At 39.7% G+C, this 17,002-nt stretch overlaps 1 protein-coding gene across 1 annotated transcript in view; it reads right to left on the bottom strand.

Annotated features, from left to right (window-relative positions):
- Positions 1 to 17,002, bottom strand: part of tesk2 (testis associated actin remodelling kinase 2) — an 84,487-nt gene that overhangs the window by 10,832 nt on the left and 56,653 nt on the right. Inside the window, exons 8-10 of the mRNA XM_048539099.2 lie at positions 14,400 to 14,483; positions 12,033 to 12,119; positions 5,481 to 5,622 (exon numbers count right to left, since the gene is read on the bottom strand). Coding sequence (XP_048395056.1) covers positions 5,481 to 5,622; positions 12,033 to 12,119; positions 14,400 to 14,483 — 313 coding nt within the window. The remainder of the gene's footprint in view (positions 1 to 5,480; positions 5,623 to 12,032; positions 12,120 to 14,399; positions 14,484 to 17,002) is intronic.

Consider the following 17,002-nt stretch of genomic DNA (forward strand, 5'->3'; position numbering starts at 1 on the left):
AAGTCTACATTGAGACTATTGAGTTGTAGGCTCAAGAGACAGAATATGAGGTGCCGCTCCTCCAGTTTCTGGTTTGCAACATTGTGACACTGGAGGCAGCCCAGGATGGACATATCACCCAGCGAGTGGGAGGGGGGAGGTGAAACAGATCGTGACCGGAAGGTGTTGTCATTTGTTGCAAACAGAGCACAGGTACTCTACAAAGTGGTCCCCGAGTCTCCACTTGGTCTCACCGATGTACAGGAGGCCACATCAGGAACAGCAGATGCAATAGAACATATTGACAGATGTGCAGGTGAACCTCTGACTGATGTGAAAGGTTCGCTTACTGCCTTGGATCGAGGTGAGGGGGTGGGGGGATGGTGTAGGGGCAGGAGTAGTACTTCCTGCAGTTGCAAGGAAATGTGCCAGGGATTATGGGGCTAGTAGGGAGTGTGGAATGGATGAGGGAGTCATGGAGGGAGCAGTCCCTACGAAAGGCAGAAAAGGGTGGAGGGGGAAATATATCTCTTTGGTGGTGGGGTCAGATTGTAGGTGGCTGTCAATGATATTTTGGATACAGAAGTTAGTGAGGTGATATGTATTTAGCAGTTTCAAAATCTCCCCAACCCCAACCCTGTCCCATGACCAACCCTACCTCTCATCCCTGCCTCCTTGTCCTGATAACCTTCCATCTATTCTCCCACCTATCCACTCCTCCCACCTCACTGACCAATCCCTACCACTCCCCACCTGCACTCACCTATCACCATCCCACCTACCTTCCCTACCCCTCCTCTCTCTATTTATTTCAGAGCTCCCTCCCCCAAAAGGTCCTGACCTGAAAAGTCAACTTTCCTACTCTGACTCTTCCAGCTCCACACCGTGTTACTTCTGACTCCAGCGTTGGCAGTTCTTACTATCTCTGATGTAAATATTGTTGATTGCCATAAAATTCCACTTGGTTCACTTATATCCTTTTCGGAAACAAAATCTGCTGCCCTTATTTGGTCTGACTTGCGTGAGAATCCAGCCCAAGCGATGTGGTTAACTCTTAATAGGCCAATAAATGTGGTCCTAGCCAGTGGCACCCACATTCCATGAACAAACTGAAAAAAAGAACTGTTTCTTTTACACGCTGCTCCATCTTTTCTTAGTGAAGTAAACTTGATAATTAATCTATATGCTGCTTTTTCTACCATTACCCAGAATTAAATTTACCCCATTGTATCTCCGTGTCAGAAATATGCAAGTGAAGTTAATATGATCGTGACTCCATTTTTCAAAAAAAACCTTGGATTTAGGAATCTTCAAGGTGGTTAAAACACAATAGATTGAAGTGAATAAAGAAAATGCTGGATTCTGCAATACTGATGAATGCCCTTGACGGTACAGTAAATGCAAATTCAAATAACAAAGTGTATTATTTGCTGCTGGCATATTTGTTTAATTTACTCAAACCGTGGAGACACTGGTGCTTGGAAGATGTTATCTTATTACCACTAAATGCTAGAAAATTGAGAGATCTTAACATTTAGTACTTTACATACATCTTTCTCTTCTCTTGCTCGACGCAATATTAAAATGTATTTTAATTATGCCAATACTTTATATATGAACTCATTAAAAAGGGATTGGTTGTATAGGGGCCATGTTAATAAACTAATAAATGTTGTTGGCACGTGTTCAAAAGCAGCCATCACAGCTATGGAAATTTAAAATCAACATGTCAATAAAACTGGCATAAAAAAAACTATGTCTTATTAACACCAATCCTGAATCATCTGGTTGTGGCCAAAAAGTCATCCACTTCAACACCCTTCATGGAACAAATATGCTGTCCTTTCCTGGTCTGGGTCCACGTAACTCTAGACCCATATCAAAGTGACTGACTCTTAAACAGCCTGAAATAACCTGACAAACCACTCAATTGTACCATACTACTACAGAAAAAGTTAAATACAAACAAAGTAGACAGCTAAGTTCACAAAAGTCACACCACAGCCATTGTCCTAGATTCCTCCATCATCATCTGATGTGCTCTGTCCAATAAAGTGGGAAGATAGGTCACACAGTCACATCACAGCATAAAGTTGAGAGGAGTTGGCCCTGTGAATTCTCACTATTGCCTCCCGATCCCACGGTAAGTTTATTTTGAATTAACAGTTCTGGAATTCAAGTATCCAACAAGCCAGCAAAGCATTTTCAATCATAAAAACCCACCTGGTTTCTTTTGGGAAAGAATAATTGGTATCCTGACCTGGTCTTACTTACCTGTCACTCCAGACTCAGAGCAACACAGTTGACCCCTTAACAGCCCTTTAAAATGGCCCAGAGAAACACACTCAGTTGAAGGATTAAATTAATGCTGTACCTCTCTACCATGGAAGCAGATACTACACAGTGACAGAGAAGGAAATTCAGTCAGTCACTGGAAAGATTCATTGTTGAAGATATTGGATAAGCTGTCAGTACTTGAAAAGTTGATGTGGCATAAGACCAGATACTGAAGGAAGTGTGGGGAAATTGCAGAAGCACTATCCATAATTTTCCTGTCTTCCTTAAATCCAGGGATGGCTCCAGAGAAGGTAACACTGCAAACATTATGTCCGTGTTTGGAAAAGAAGCAAGGTTCACCCTAGCAATTACAGAGCAATCAGTTTAACTGTGGTAATGGGGAAACCTTTAGAAATAATAAGTCAGGATAGACTTACTAGTCACATGAACAGAAGTGTGCTAAAGATAGCCAGCATGGATTTCCTAAGGGATAAGTTACATTTAATTTACTTGTAGAGTTTTTGAAGAGGTAACAGAGTTGATGACAGGCTTCACGGTAGCAGTTGATACAGTGCTATACAATAGACCTGCAAGCAAAAATCAGAGCTCACGGAAAGGGACACTAGCAACATGGATACATAATTGACGAGTGATTGTAAACAGATTAATAGTTAGTGGATGCTTTGAGCTTAAGGAAGGCTTGCAGTGGAGTTCCTTTGGGAACCTTTCCTGATTTATATTTATCATATAGATCTTAGTATACACAGAACAGATTCAAAGTTTGTGAATGATAGAAAACGTTGTTCCATTGTGAATTGAGAGAGAGTGACAGCGTAGAATCCAAAGGACATTGGCAAGATTTCGGAGCCAGTGGCAAATGAAAGTCAAATGTGGATAAGTGAGAGGTGATACATTTTGGCACAAAGAATATTAATCAATATTAAATAAAGGGTATTATGCTTATGGATGTGTCTGAGCAGAACAACATGAGCATACCTGTGCACAATTGGAAGTGGCAAGAAGATGGAGAGACCAGTTCATCAAGCATAAGGTATCTTGGGATTTATTTACAGGGGCAGAGAATACAGAAGCAAAGGATTATGTTAAACTTGTTAGGGTTAGACCTCAGCTGCAGTGCTGTGTACAGTTCTGGTTACCACACTTCATAAGGGTCTAAACCCATCAGGAAACGTATGGGGGGGGAGGCAGGGTTTGGCAAGAATGTTGCCAGGGTCAGACACTTCAGTTGTGAAGATGGATTGAAGGAGGTGTGGTGACCTTTCGTGGAAAAGAGACAGCCAAGAGAGATTTGATACGATTTTCAAAATCACAAGGGATCTGGATAGATAGGGAGAAACTATTCTCACCTCATGAAAGGAACAAGAACAAAACAGCATAGTTTGAAGTGTTTTGACAAAAAATAGAAATGCATGGAGAGAAAAAATATCCTTCTTAAAATGAATACTTAGGGTTTAGAATGCAATGCCTCAAAGTGCAGAGAAGGCAGTTTCAATCGAGTGATTTTGAGTGCACAACTCAAAAGGACATCAGACAATTATTTAAATAGAAACAATGGATTATAGGAGAAGAGTATTACGTCACAATGCCCAGAACCAGTGCAGACATGATCGGCTAAATAGATTTCAATGACACAACATAATTTCTTGATGGAGGATACCCTCCATCATGTTGTGAGGTACTGACACTGTGCCAAGTGGTAATGAATTTAAGCATATCCAGCAACTTTAAATTGGGAATCCACCACGTACTGTTGGCCATCAGCAGAAGTGTATTTGAAGACATGTGTACACTCATTGCTTGTATATTCCCACTCTACCACTGTCATCATGTCAGGGGATCAATGCTGGTTCAATGAGTGCAGGACCAGTACCAAGTATACCAAATAAAAATGAGGCGCCAATCTTGAGAAGCATGCCATCACCAGTCAATGTGAAAAACTGCACAGCTACATAGTGTTCACAAACAGCAGGGAAAATCTAACCAAAACAATTATTGCCTTCAGTCTAATCTTGACCATGTGCTAGCAAGTGACACTTGTTCTGCAACAACATACTCACTGAAACTCAGTTGGCATTTCACCACTCAGCTCCTGACTTCATTGCAGACTTGATTTTAACATGGACAAAGGAACTGAGCATCATTTTAATTATAATTCGCAGGTATTGTTCTGCAAAATTAGTAGTGCCCATACGCTACACAGTTCACAGTAACCAGTTTCAATGGCAAAGCACAATGATTTGGGGAATTCTGGAACAATTAAAAACAAAATTAACTGACTGCTATCTAAATACAAAATGATATCATCAACATGGAATTGCATACCTTTCTGGATCCATGCATAGGAACACTGCAAATTCAGAAGTGTTAGCAAACAATCATCAGGGTGCAGCTTCCATTTTGAATGTGATCAGGAAACTGGATTTAAAATGTGATTGAAATTGCTGCTTTTTGAACTGTTTTAAGTTTCCACCCAAAATCGTCTACAATAAACAAATTTAGCATCTTCTACAAACTGTCAGTCAGTATAATGTAATTTGCATTCTTCTCCTTCTGAGTTCAAAATATTCTTTAATGCAATTAAGGGAGGTAACCTATTAAAGTTTCAGTTGAGAATAGATTTAACTCAAAAAAAATGGATTTTATATTAAAATATCTCATCCTCCTCCACTTGTAGGTAACAATTACAGATCATCAAAAATTACTTAGGAACTAAGTTGAATAATATTTAAGTTTCGCCGATGCACACGTCAGTTTTTTAAAGCAGATAAAATGTTTTGATATGCAAAAACATTAAAAATATGTAAACAATTAGTTTAAAAAAGTTCAAGTTGAAAACCCACATTGCCCACAAAACAGAACTTTCAGCAAAACCTTGCCCATTAATTTAATTTGGAGGAAGATTCAGTTTCTGAATCTCTTCAGAAGCTAAAGAAATGATTTTTAAACAAAGATTGGAGATCACACAATTCTATCGTATTTAATACAATATCAGCCAGTTTCACCCTTTTTGTCCAGGTAATACTGCTGCAAACTCTAACCTACTGCATTTTATGGTTGCACTGGATTCATTCAATAGTAGGATACAATACAATTGTTCTGTGTAATTCAAAATACAGTAATTAGTTCCCATTATTTTATTATTTGGCCTCTGATTTTTCTTACTAAAAAGTACTTATTTGGCCAATAAACAAAAGTCTGCTTACTTTTCTGAAGATTAATTGGCTTGGTTTCTCTACCTTCTTCACTGTCAGCACATTTCTCTTGGTCTTCCTCTTCTAATTGTGGCATTATCTCTTCTATCATTTTTACTATTTCTGGAAAGGACGGACGAAGCTTTGGATCCATCTGAAGTGAAAAACACTTTCAACATTGAATCAAACAAATCATTTCATAGATAATAGCTTACATTTTCAATTCAGAAACTTACATAAATATATATAATTTTTTATACACATGCATACACGCATGCACAAAAATGAGAACAACTTCACTATTACAACTTTTCAAATAATTGTTCCATCTGGTTGCATTATATTTTTTCCTGTTTTCAAATATTGAAAAAAAATTTAATTATAAACTGTTACCTGTAATTAAATATTTGACTTCTTTAATGGCAATGTTATTTATTTCATAAAAGAATATAGTTCCACTTTTAAGTTTAAAAACTGCTTTTAACACACAAGTATTAGTCCCAATGGAATTTCCTCCTGGAAACTTCAAGAAAGTTCTCTCAACCATTTTACAATCCCAGGGGGAACCCAAATGAAGGAATTCAGTGACACTTCACTATTTAACTTTTACTTCACCAAAAATCATGGTTAGGGCTTTGATGGGAAACATGTAAAAACAGGCACTGTTATTAGCTGATTTATGTTAAAGCAAAACAACATTAAATGAGGATTAACAATATGTTAAGAGTGACACTCCATTACCATTTTAATAATTTGTGCGTGCAGTGACATTTCTGCAGGGCAAAGAATGGTTGGCATGTACATAAACAGTAGGAGATAGAGAGACTGCAGTCCTGCACAATGGGTATGCTATACCTACTACTTTAATCAAATTTTGTTGGATAAGACTGCTACAAACCACTTCAGGGTAATCCGAGTCAAAGGCGTTACCATAAATCCAAATAATCATGGCCATAAGACCATAAGACATAGGAGTGGAAGTAAGGCCATTCAGCCCATCAGGTCCACTCCGCCATTTAAATCATGGCTGATGGGCATTTCAACACCACTTCCCTGCACTCTTCCCCGTAGCCCTTGATTCCTTTTGAGATCAAGAATTTGTCGATCTCTGCCTTGAAGGCATCCAACGTCCCGGCCTCCACTGCACTCTGCGGCAATGAATTCCACAAGCCCACCACTCTCTGGCTGATGAAATGTCGTCTCATTTCAGTTTTAAATTTAACCCCTCTAATTTTAAGGCTGTGCCCACGGGTCCAAGTCTCCCCGCCTAACGGAAACAACTTCCAAGCGTCCACCCCTTCTAAACCATACATTATCTTGTAAGTTTCTATTAGATCTCCCCTCAACCTTCTAAACTCTATTGAGTACAATCCCAGGATCCTTAGCCGTTCATCATACGCTAAACCTACCATTCCAGGAATCTCCGCTGGACACGCTCCAGGGCTAGTATGTCCTTCCTGAGGTGTGGGGCCCAAAATTGGACACAGTATTCTAAATGGGGCCTAACTAGAGCCTTATAAAGCCTCAGAAGCATATCGCTGCTTTTATATTCCAACCCTCTTGAGATAAACGACAACATTACATTCGCTTTCTTAATTACGGACTCTACTTGCAAGTTAACCTTTAGAGAATCCTGGACCAACACTCCCAGATCCCTTTGCGCTTCTCATTTTCAAATTTTCTCACCGTTTAGAAAATAGTCCATGCCTGTATTCTTTTTTCCGAAGTGCAAAACCTCACATTTACTCACATTGAATTTCATCAGCCATTTCCTGGACCACTCTCCTAAACTGTCTAAATCTTTCTGCAGCTTCCCCACCTCCTCAGTACTACCTGCCTGTCCACCTATCTTCGTATCATCGGCAAACTTCGCCAGAATGCCCCCAGTCCCTTCATCCAGATCATTAATATATAAGCTGTGGCCCCAACACTGAACCCTGCGGGACACCACTCGTCACCGGTTGCCATTCCGAAAAAGAGCCTTTTATCCCAACTCTCTGCCTTCTGTCAGACAGCCAATGGCGACACATTATCACTTAATTTGAAATAGGGGACACGAGGTGGTTGGCTATGGCCATCAGGAACAGCAACGTCTAGCAAGAAAGGATGGGAGTAGCAAAAATTCTTTTTAAATATTGGTGTAAAACAAAATAAGAAAGAATTAGGGGTCAGCTACAGATCACTTGGTAGTGGAAAGAAAATGCAAGTGACAGTGGAAAATATGAAAGGAGCAATATCATGAAGATGTTCTACAATAAAGTATTAATTTCTCATTTTATTAACGTTTTCATATTTTGGACATCCTGAAAGGGAGTTTTTAAACTGAAAGAAGGGACATGTGACTGAAACGTAAGATGGATGAAACTAACTGTAAAGCCACATGCCATTTTCTTGGGACAGAGACAAAATGTCCCCAACAAAGTATATGGATTGCCTAGAAGTGGTGATAGCTTCCTTCCTTTCTGATAAATGAAGTATGATCTATTCAGAAGACAATGACCAGAGCAACTAAATTTAATCAGCTGAGCAATGAAGCAATGGCAAGGAAAAGCTTTCAGAGATGTAATTTGGCCCTCCATATTCTTAGGGAAATTCAATCAAATGGGAAGACGACAAGTGGCAAACTTCGAGTACGGGTGCTTGAATTGGGATTTGGGCAGAAAACATGAGCTACCAGAGTCAGCTGATCGCCTTCAACATTCAAAAGTTTGAATCTTATCTCACTTTAAAAAAAATTGCATTTATATCCATAACACACAGACTTCTTATTAAAAGTCGCTGAATTTTCGACAGTGATTCTAAGAAAAAAAGGGGAAATACCAGACATGACTGAAAATCAATTGCCTCAGTTATACCAAAACATTCACTCACAGTACAACTTCATTAACTGTACCCTTTCAACTGCATCTTCAAGTTACACATCCAATACTCTAAAACTGAATTCATTTTATTGCTTGGTTGAGGAACTTGTGCGTGTTCGTGCATATTAGTAGGAACTAGGATGTATCTGTACATGAGCAATGTAACTAATCCTTTACATGTTAACTCAAGAACACGAATCTGGCTCAGGGATGCAACTCCAGCAAAAAGTAAATTGGCAATTGTGTCATTTTAAAAATTCAAAACTTCTACTATAACCAAACAAGTGGGGAAAGAAGAAAAATGGACCATCGCCTCTCACCCAGTCACAGCAGTAAGCACACCTAAACAAGAATCAACAGGGTGGAGTAAAAAGGGAAAGGGGAGTATTTATTATGTGCATAAGACATCTTTCTGACCCAAACAAGCCAAATAAGGGAGACAGCACAGCTGGTTTTAGCAATGGGGAAATGAACAAATATACACAAAGAAAGTAAACATGAGAGAAAGTCGAGGAACTAGTGATTAAAATGGAACACTGTTAAAGATAACGGTCCAAAATTTTATCTCGAACTTCCGCCATAATTTATACAATCTTGCCTTTACAAAGGTATTTTAGTAGAGAACGTGGAGAAAGGAAGATTGTGAATCAAAGAATTCAGAATTGCTGTTGCTGATGGTTTAAAACTAGCAGGATCATATGCTAATGAAATAAATCCAGCATTCTAGAAATCTGAACTTCAAATACTTTTACTGAACTTTAATTATTTGCAGATAACTGTTTTGAGTTATGGACACAGTGCACCAATATTCAAGAATTTTCTAAATGGCTAATACTTTCTAAACACTTTTTATTTAAGTCATGAGATGCAGGCATTGCTGGCCAGTCAGCATTTACTGTCCATCCCCAATTGTTAAGTGTCAACCACATTGCTGTGGGTCTGGAGTCCCACATAGGCTGACCGGGTAAAGATTGCAAATTTCCTTCCCCATGAGTGAATCAGATGGGGTTTTCCCCCAACAATCGACAGTGTGCTCATGGTCATCATTAGACTCAATTTCATAATTAATTGCATTGAATACAAAATTCAATTTGAAAAATTCATCATATCTGCCATGACAGGATTTGAACCAGTTCCCTAGAATATTACCTAGGTCTCTCGATTAATAGTCTAGCAATAATACCACTGGATCATCACACTCCATTTGGGACGATTTGTTTAGGAGGGTGACTAATGGATTTAAATTACATCACAAATCTCAGGTTAAACTGGTTAGAGGATAATTCACATGGTCTCACTTGTTGCCTGGGATGTAAATGTGTTCCAGTATTCCAAGGATACTTGAAATATATCAAATATCACTCTGGAGAAGGAACAATCTAACACATTAATACAGAGCTGTCTCCAAGCTCAAAAACTGAGCAGAGCACACACTGCACATGGTTTGCTTGGCTTTTCCCATTCTTTCTATGGACTAATAGACTGGCCTTAAAAAGGAACTGCTGTGGGTCACCAATGCCAAAATGACTATTTTTTTTCCCCCCAATTTTGTGACGGGGTAAATAAATAGGTCAAAAATAAATTTAGCATAACTCAACCTTTCTGCATTCTTGTGCATTTAAGGGGAGGCTGACACATACACGCCAAACAGAACAGAATTAGGAGAGGGGGATGGGAACAGGCAAAGTGAAAAGGAAGCCCACGTGGAGCATAAACATTTATCTAGAACATCTCGTCTGTCTTTAAGGAATACACCACTGCAAAGAGCTTCCAAAGTGGCACACATTCAGCAACATGTTGCATATGTACGGTGCACTGAATACAGCAAATCAGAAGCTATTGCAGCAATATAATCTGTCAAAAATTCACTTTCAGACCGAGAGTTGTATAAGGCATGGGTCCAAACACATCACTTAAAAACAAGTGCCTCGAAAGGAGAGGACTGATGGAAAAGTTCAGGAAATGAATTCCAGATCTTGGGCCTAGATACCTAAAAGGAATGACCATCAATGAGGTGATAAAGAATGTTTAATGCGACAAGACACTGGGCCAGCTGCAGGAAAGTGCAGGCCATAAGAAGGGACTCAAACACAAGGAGGCGATTTTTAAAAGTTGAGGTGGCATGAGGCGAGGCAGGGAGGGGTTTCCGCAGCCAGCGGCAGCATCGTCTTGAACAATAAAACAAATTTTTGTGACATTAACACATCAACAAAATATCCAGCTGTTGACTGAAACCACTCATTCTGTTTGCATCATAGAAAATGGCTTGCAACACTGTGTACAGCAACAATTGGAAAAACTGGATGTGAGTTGGCTCGCTGAGCTGGAAGGTTAGTTTTCAGATGCTTCGTCACCATTCTAGGTAACATCATCAGTGAGCCTCCGGTGAAGCGCTGGTGTTATGTCCCGCTTTCTATTTATCTGTTTAGGTGTAGTGTGCAAGAACTGTGACAAACACTACATTGGACAAACTGGCAGAAAGCTAGCCACCAGGATACATGAACATCAACTAGCCACAAAATGACATGCAAAATGTGAGGCTGGATGAACACAGCAGGCCAAGCAGCATCTCAGGAGCACAAAAGCTGACGTTTCGGGCCTAGACCCTTCAGCTCTCTGATGAAGGGTCTAGGCCCGAAACGTCAGCTTTTGTGCTCCTGAGATGCTGCTTGGCCTGCTGTGTTCATCCAGCCTCACATTTTGTTGTCTTGCATTCTCCAGCATCTGCAGTTCCCATTATCTCTCACAAAATGACATGACCCACTATCACTAGTATCCTTACGTACAGATAAGGAAGGACACCACTTTGATTGGGACAACACATCCATCCTAGGACAAGCCAAACAGAGACACGCACGAGAATTCCTAGAAGCATGGCATTCCAACCGGAACTCCATCAACAAACACATTGATTTGGAGCCCATCTACCACCCTGAGAAAAAGAACAGGAAATGACATCAACACCGGAAATGACATCACCAACCCAAGGAAACCTAAACACAAATAGAAAACGGGGCATAACACCAGCGCTTCACCAGAGGCTCACTGATGTTACCTAGAAAGGTGACGAAACGTGTGAAAATGAACCTTCCAGCTCAGCAAGCAAACTTAGATCCAGAACCTCAACCTGAGCTACAAATCTTCTCAAAACTCGCTAATTGCAAAAACTGTATCCTTGCCAGAGTTAAATGAAGAATAAAGCAGAGAAATGGAATAACATTGACTTGTAAAATATATTTCCACATGAACGGAACGTACACAAAAATTACCAACCCTATTTTTCACTCTACAGATGCTAACTAACTTGCTGTATAAATAATACATGAGCAATGAGTTTAACATTTTGACCCGACACTGAAAAATTACAAAAGCATTCAGGCAGAAAGCTATCAGGGCAGTTTCCTCTACAGGACAAGATTTCTGTAAAAACAGATTTCAACAGGTCTGACAGTCATCCTTAATAGTAAAGGACACAGGATATCTCCTGCCAGTTGCAACATCAGAATAGTAATAGTCCACTACAGTCAGTGACTTTGGCTTCAATTTAAAAGAAAACCAATGCAAACCTTCTCCAATGCTATCTTTCCAGATACCGGAAAAAAAAATTTAGCAACTGCATGCTGGCTTCTATTACAAGAAACAGTTCATGCAATCATCCAGAAGATTATCAAGAAATGGTTCACTTTTACTACATTTTACTCACATTGCAACAGTTGAAGGCAAGCTGAAGAAAGCTAGGTGGACAGTCCCCAACCATGTTCTGAAATGCATCATAGTCTAATCCAAAGTTCTAAATTTTGATGGAAGTGTTCAGAAAACAAAAATTAATTCAGTCACTTAAAGATGCATATACTTCAGGAAATATGTACACTTACTATCTCGCAAGAACTAAATATGAAAAACTACCAATTAAGATATAGTTAAATCTATTTTGTATTCTAATTAATGAATAAAAGGTATTGAATACTAACAAGCCACGTCTGTTCACTTGTATTAGTGTTGTAAAGAGATTGGCTGTACTTAAGAAAACAGCAGGAAGTTTTAAATTTTGTCATTGCAGAACAAACTACAGGAACCCGCATTACAACTCATAAGTAATGAATAGATTTGCTTGAATTTTTAACTTTTTTAAAAAAAACAATAGATGTGACTGTAATTTATTTTCAGGAACTAAAGTTAACCTGACCTTCTGGCATCACAAGATGCTACCAATAACGAAGTCGCCTAGCCTCAGGGCCTATTGCCACTGGGCCTACTTTACCAACATTGCGTTTGATGTAGCAGCCACCAATTCCTTAGCTACTTATCCTGGGTGAGCAAAAGAATCACTCGAGATCTGCCCAGGCCCGCTCAAGCTCCACGCTGGGCTCTTACCGCCACCAATGACATCCAAGCTCAGGATGAGGCAAGTAAAGGCAGAGAGAGAAGAAAGACAAGGAGGAATGAAAACAAAAAGGCTGTCGGAACAGACAAGCTCCAGCTCAGGAACCCTACTCCAGCACCACTTTGATCACACAAAGGACTGTGTGATGACAGAAATTATCCTGCAGTTTGAGGGGTAAAACTGGAATCAGATGTAACAATATTACAATTAAGTAAACGGTAACAATACAAGCATGGAGGAGGAGTTGATCAAAATTGATTCAAAGGGGAGCTGACCAGGGAAGACAGAGGAGCATGAATGGTAGGAGGTTCTGGAGGTAATTCGGAGGCACAGCAGAAATTCATCCCAAAGGAAGAAGAAACATTTAAAGGAGAGGGCAAGGCAACTCGGGAACAGCATAAAAGCAAAAGAAAAAGTCAACTGTGGTGAAGATTTGTGAGAAGCCAGAGGATTCGAAAGCTGTTACAAAGCAGAAGACAACTGAAAAAAGAAAATTAGGGGAGGTGGGAAAAGATGAAGTGAGGGTAGCTAGTTAGTGTTAGAAAAAAAAACACTTTTGCAATCTTCTTTCATGATATCTAAAAAGGTATCAGAGAGAAAAGAGTGAACATTAGACTGCTGAAAAAGGAGGTTGGAAAAGTTGTAATGAGGAACAAAGAAATAGCAGAGGAACTGAAAAGGTACATTGCAACAGTTTTCACAGTGTAAGACACCAGCAGCATACCGAACTTCAAGAAAGTTGGAGGCAGAGGTGAGTGTAGTAGCCGTTACAAAGCAGAAGAGGCTGAAGAAACCGAAAGGTCTGAAGGCTGATAAATCAACCAGACCCAATGGACTACTAGGGTTCTGAAGGAGCTAGCTGAGGAGATTGTGGAGGCATTTGTGGCGATTTTTCAGGAATCACTGGAGTCAGGGAGGGTCCCTGACGACTTGAAAATGGTTGATGTAACATCCCTGTTTAAAGATCAGAGGTAGACAGCAATGAGAAATCATAGACTGGTTAGTGTGACCTGGGTCACTGGTAAGATTTTAAGAGTCCACTATTAAAGATGAGACTGTGGACTACTTGGAAGTGCATGATAAAATAGGATTGAGCCAGCACAGCTTCAAAGAAAGGTCATGCCTGATAAATCTGTTAAAATTCTTTGAGAAGGTAACAAGCAAGTTAGACAAAAGAGAGTCAGTAGATGTAACTATTTGGATTTCCAGATGGCCTTTGACGAGGGCTGCTGCTAAATAAGAGTTCATTGTGTTAGGGAAAAGGTACTGGCATGGATAAAGGATTGGCTGACTGGAAGGCAGCAGACAGTAGGAAGAAAGAATGGCCACCACTGACTACAGAGTTCCACAGAAGTGAGGTTTGAGGTCACAAATTCTGCGTCGAGTACACAACTAACCAGTACGTTCATTTGCATTACACTGGTCTGCCGAGAGATAAGCAACTTGAATATTTAAGGATCAGTGCTTCCATTCGTACTTCCATTTGGGAGTTCTCCCATCACTTTACATTGTTAGGCAGATGCAAGAAGGAGGATCACCATCGAGAAGCAAGTCTTCTAAAAATACACTTATGTTTTAAAAGCTACTAATACAACATTTGGCTCATTGTTAAACCACAGAAATTTCTGAAAAGTAATGTTCTCTTATCTTAACAGAACAGGACAGGGCCAAAAATTCACTCCTTACCACTGTCCGAGGGAGACAGTCAGGATCAGCTTGTACTCTGGCAATAATTTCACATAGAATAATGCCATACGAAAACACGTCCGCCTGCCATAAATTAGAAACAGCATTAGAAACAAAGCTTTAAGATCACTTAGCCATTAAACTGCTGTAGATATACGTAAAAATTTTAAGAATTTAATTAATTATAAGAGAATAACTTATGTCCAAGTATTTCACAACCAAAGTACCTTAACAATACAAGAATTTAAAAGTAACTGGAGCAGGAGCCCTGGCTTAAGCCTGTTTTATTGTAAACTACAATCAGGGCTAAATCTGCTGCCACGCCTTTTTGTTATATATTCCCTATATTCATTGATTTACAGATCAAAAATCCATCTCAGCCTTCTATACTATCTGAGATGATGAAATCCCCAGGATTCACAACTTTGACAACCAAAACATCTCATCTCAGTTCTAATTCGATATTCCTTCTCCCACATAAGGCTATGTGACCATGTTCTAAAGACCTTGGCCAGGGAAAACAACCTTTCAGTCCTTTATCCCTTCAGAATCTCCAATGTTTGGATTCAATCACCTTTCTTCTAAACTCCAGTGAATGCACTGAATTTAATCAGCCTCTCTTCATTGGAGAACAATCCCATCTCAGGGACTAATCTAGTGAACCAAGGTGAGTACGTCTTTTTGATATGAAGTCTAAACTGCACAGTCTTCTAGCTGTGATCCTATCTAATTTCAATACAATGGAAGCAATACTTCCATGACATTCCCAAATCCCACTGCAACAAAAACCAACATGCCATCCTAATTGCTAACTGTATCTACCCTACTAACATTTTCCATTTTCTCTATGGTTATACCAAAAACATCTCTGAACAGTATTTGCAGCATAGTCCCTGTTAGGCAGACAAGAGTCATTCATAGTAATAATGACCTTCGTGAGTTTCAAATGTCAAAACAGAATCTCCAACATCTATACAAACTGGCATATATGTGGTCGAGATAAGAAGTCATGCCCAAATAATACATCCCTTTGTTGCTAATAACATTCCAGTTGCCTAAATATTTAGATAAAGTATTTCAGTGCACAGAAACTCCCTGGTCTAATTATCTTGACGAATTCTAGTCAGTTACATGCTTATCACATCAATGTGAAAAGGACAGGTTGAAACATCGACTAGAGCTTAGTATGAACAAAAGCCAAATTCAAAACACTTCTAACCACACATATGAAACCAGGATTTTGAATTCAGCCAAGGCACTTAGATCCTCAATTAAGTCACACAGATCCCCCCTGCTGAAGAGAACTGCTTGTCAATGCATCAAGTTAAACTGGAATATCATTTAATTAATAAACTTTGTATAACAAGACAATTTTTTAAAAAATTCTCTTGGGATATGGGTGTCACTGACATTTAATGCCTATCCCTACCTGCCCTTAAAAAGGTGGTGGCGAGCTGCCTTCTTGAACCACTACAATCTGCTCTGGAGTCACATGTAAGTCAGACCAGGTGAAGTTGGCAGAGACCCTTCCAAGGGACATTAATGAGCCAGATGGGTTGTTCCAACAACTGACAATGGTGTCATGGTCAACAGCATATTCTTAACTGCAGACTTTTTTTAATTTAAAATCTAATTCAAATTTCACCATCTGCCATTTTGGGATTTGACCTTGAGTCCCCAGCACATTAGGTGAACTTCTGGATTAATAGTCTGGCGACTGATTGTACCACTTCCCTAACGACGCTAATACCAAGGTACAAGCTGTAAAAAAAACACTTTTCTCTTACACACCCTTATAAATTTAGCACTGTTCAGTGTGCCATTATCAAGGAGTATGTTTGAGTTCAACAAATGGTTGGAAGCACCAAATACTGCAAAGCATATGGAATGCTGTCAATGACTAGCAATAGTACTTAAGACTTGTGTACCAGAACTTGCTGCCCTCCCAACCAAGCTGTTCCGGTACAGCTTTCAATACTGCTATCCCCCCAACAATGTGGAAAACATAGCATGAATCCAACCTGGCCAATTACCACCCTATCAGTCTATTCTTGATCATCAATAAAAAGTGATAGGAGGCATCATAGAGTAACACCTGCTCAGTAACAACCTGTTCACTGACAGTTTGGGTTCCATCAGGGCCACTCAACTCCTGTCCTCATTACAGCCTTGGTTCAAAGAACTGAATTCCAGAAGTGAGGTGAGAGTGACTGTCATTGGTGTTGATGTCAAGGCCTAATTGGGGCATTAGGAAATCTAGCAGTACTGGAATTAACAGGAATCAGTGGGGGGAAAAAAAAAACTCTGCTGGTTGGAGTCATATCTGGCACCTAAGAAAATGGTTGTGGTTGCTGGAGGTCGGTTGTCTCAGTTCCAGGACATCTCTGCAGAGGTAGTTAGTGTCTGAGACCCAACCATCTTCAGCTGCTTCCCTCCATCAAAAGGTCAGAAGTGGGAATATACACTGATAATTGTACAGTGTTCAGCACCATTCATAACTCCTCAGATACTGAAGTGGTCCATGTTCAAACATAACAAGACCTACCAATATTCAGGCTTGGATTCATTCATGCCACACAAATGCCATAATCTCCAATAATAAA

Source organism: Stegostoma tigrinum, chromosome 8 (assembly GCF_030684315.1).
Source record: "Stegostoma tigrinum isolate sSteTig4 chromosome 8, sSteTig4.hap1, whole genome shotgun sequence".
Taxonomy (NCBI): domain Eukaryota; kingdom Metazoa; phylum Chordata; class Chondrichthyes; order Orectolobiformes; family Stegostomatidae; genus Stegostoma; species Stegostoma tigrinum.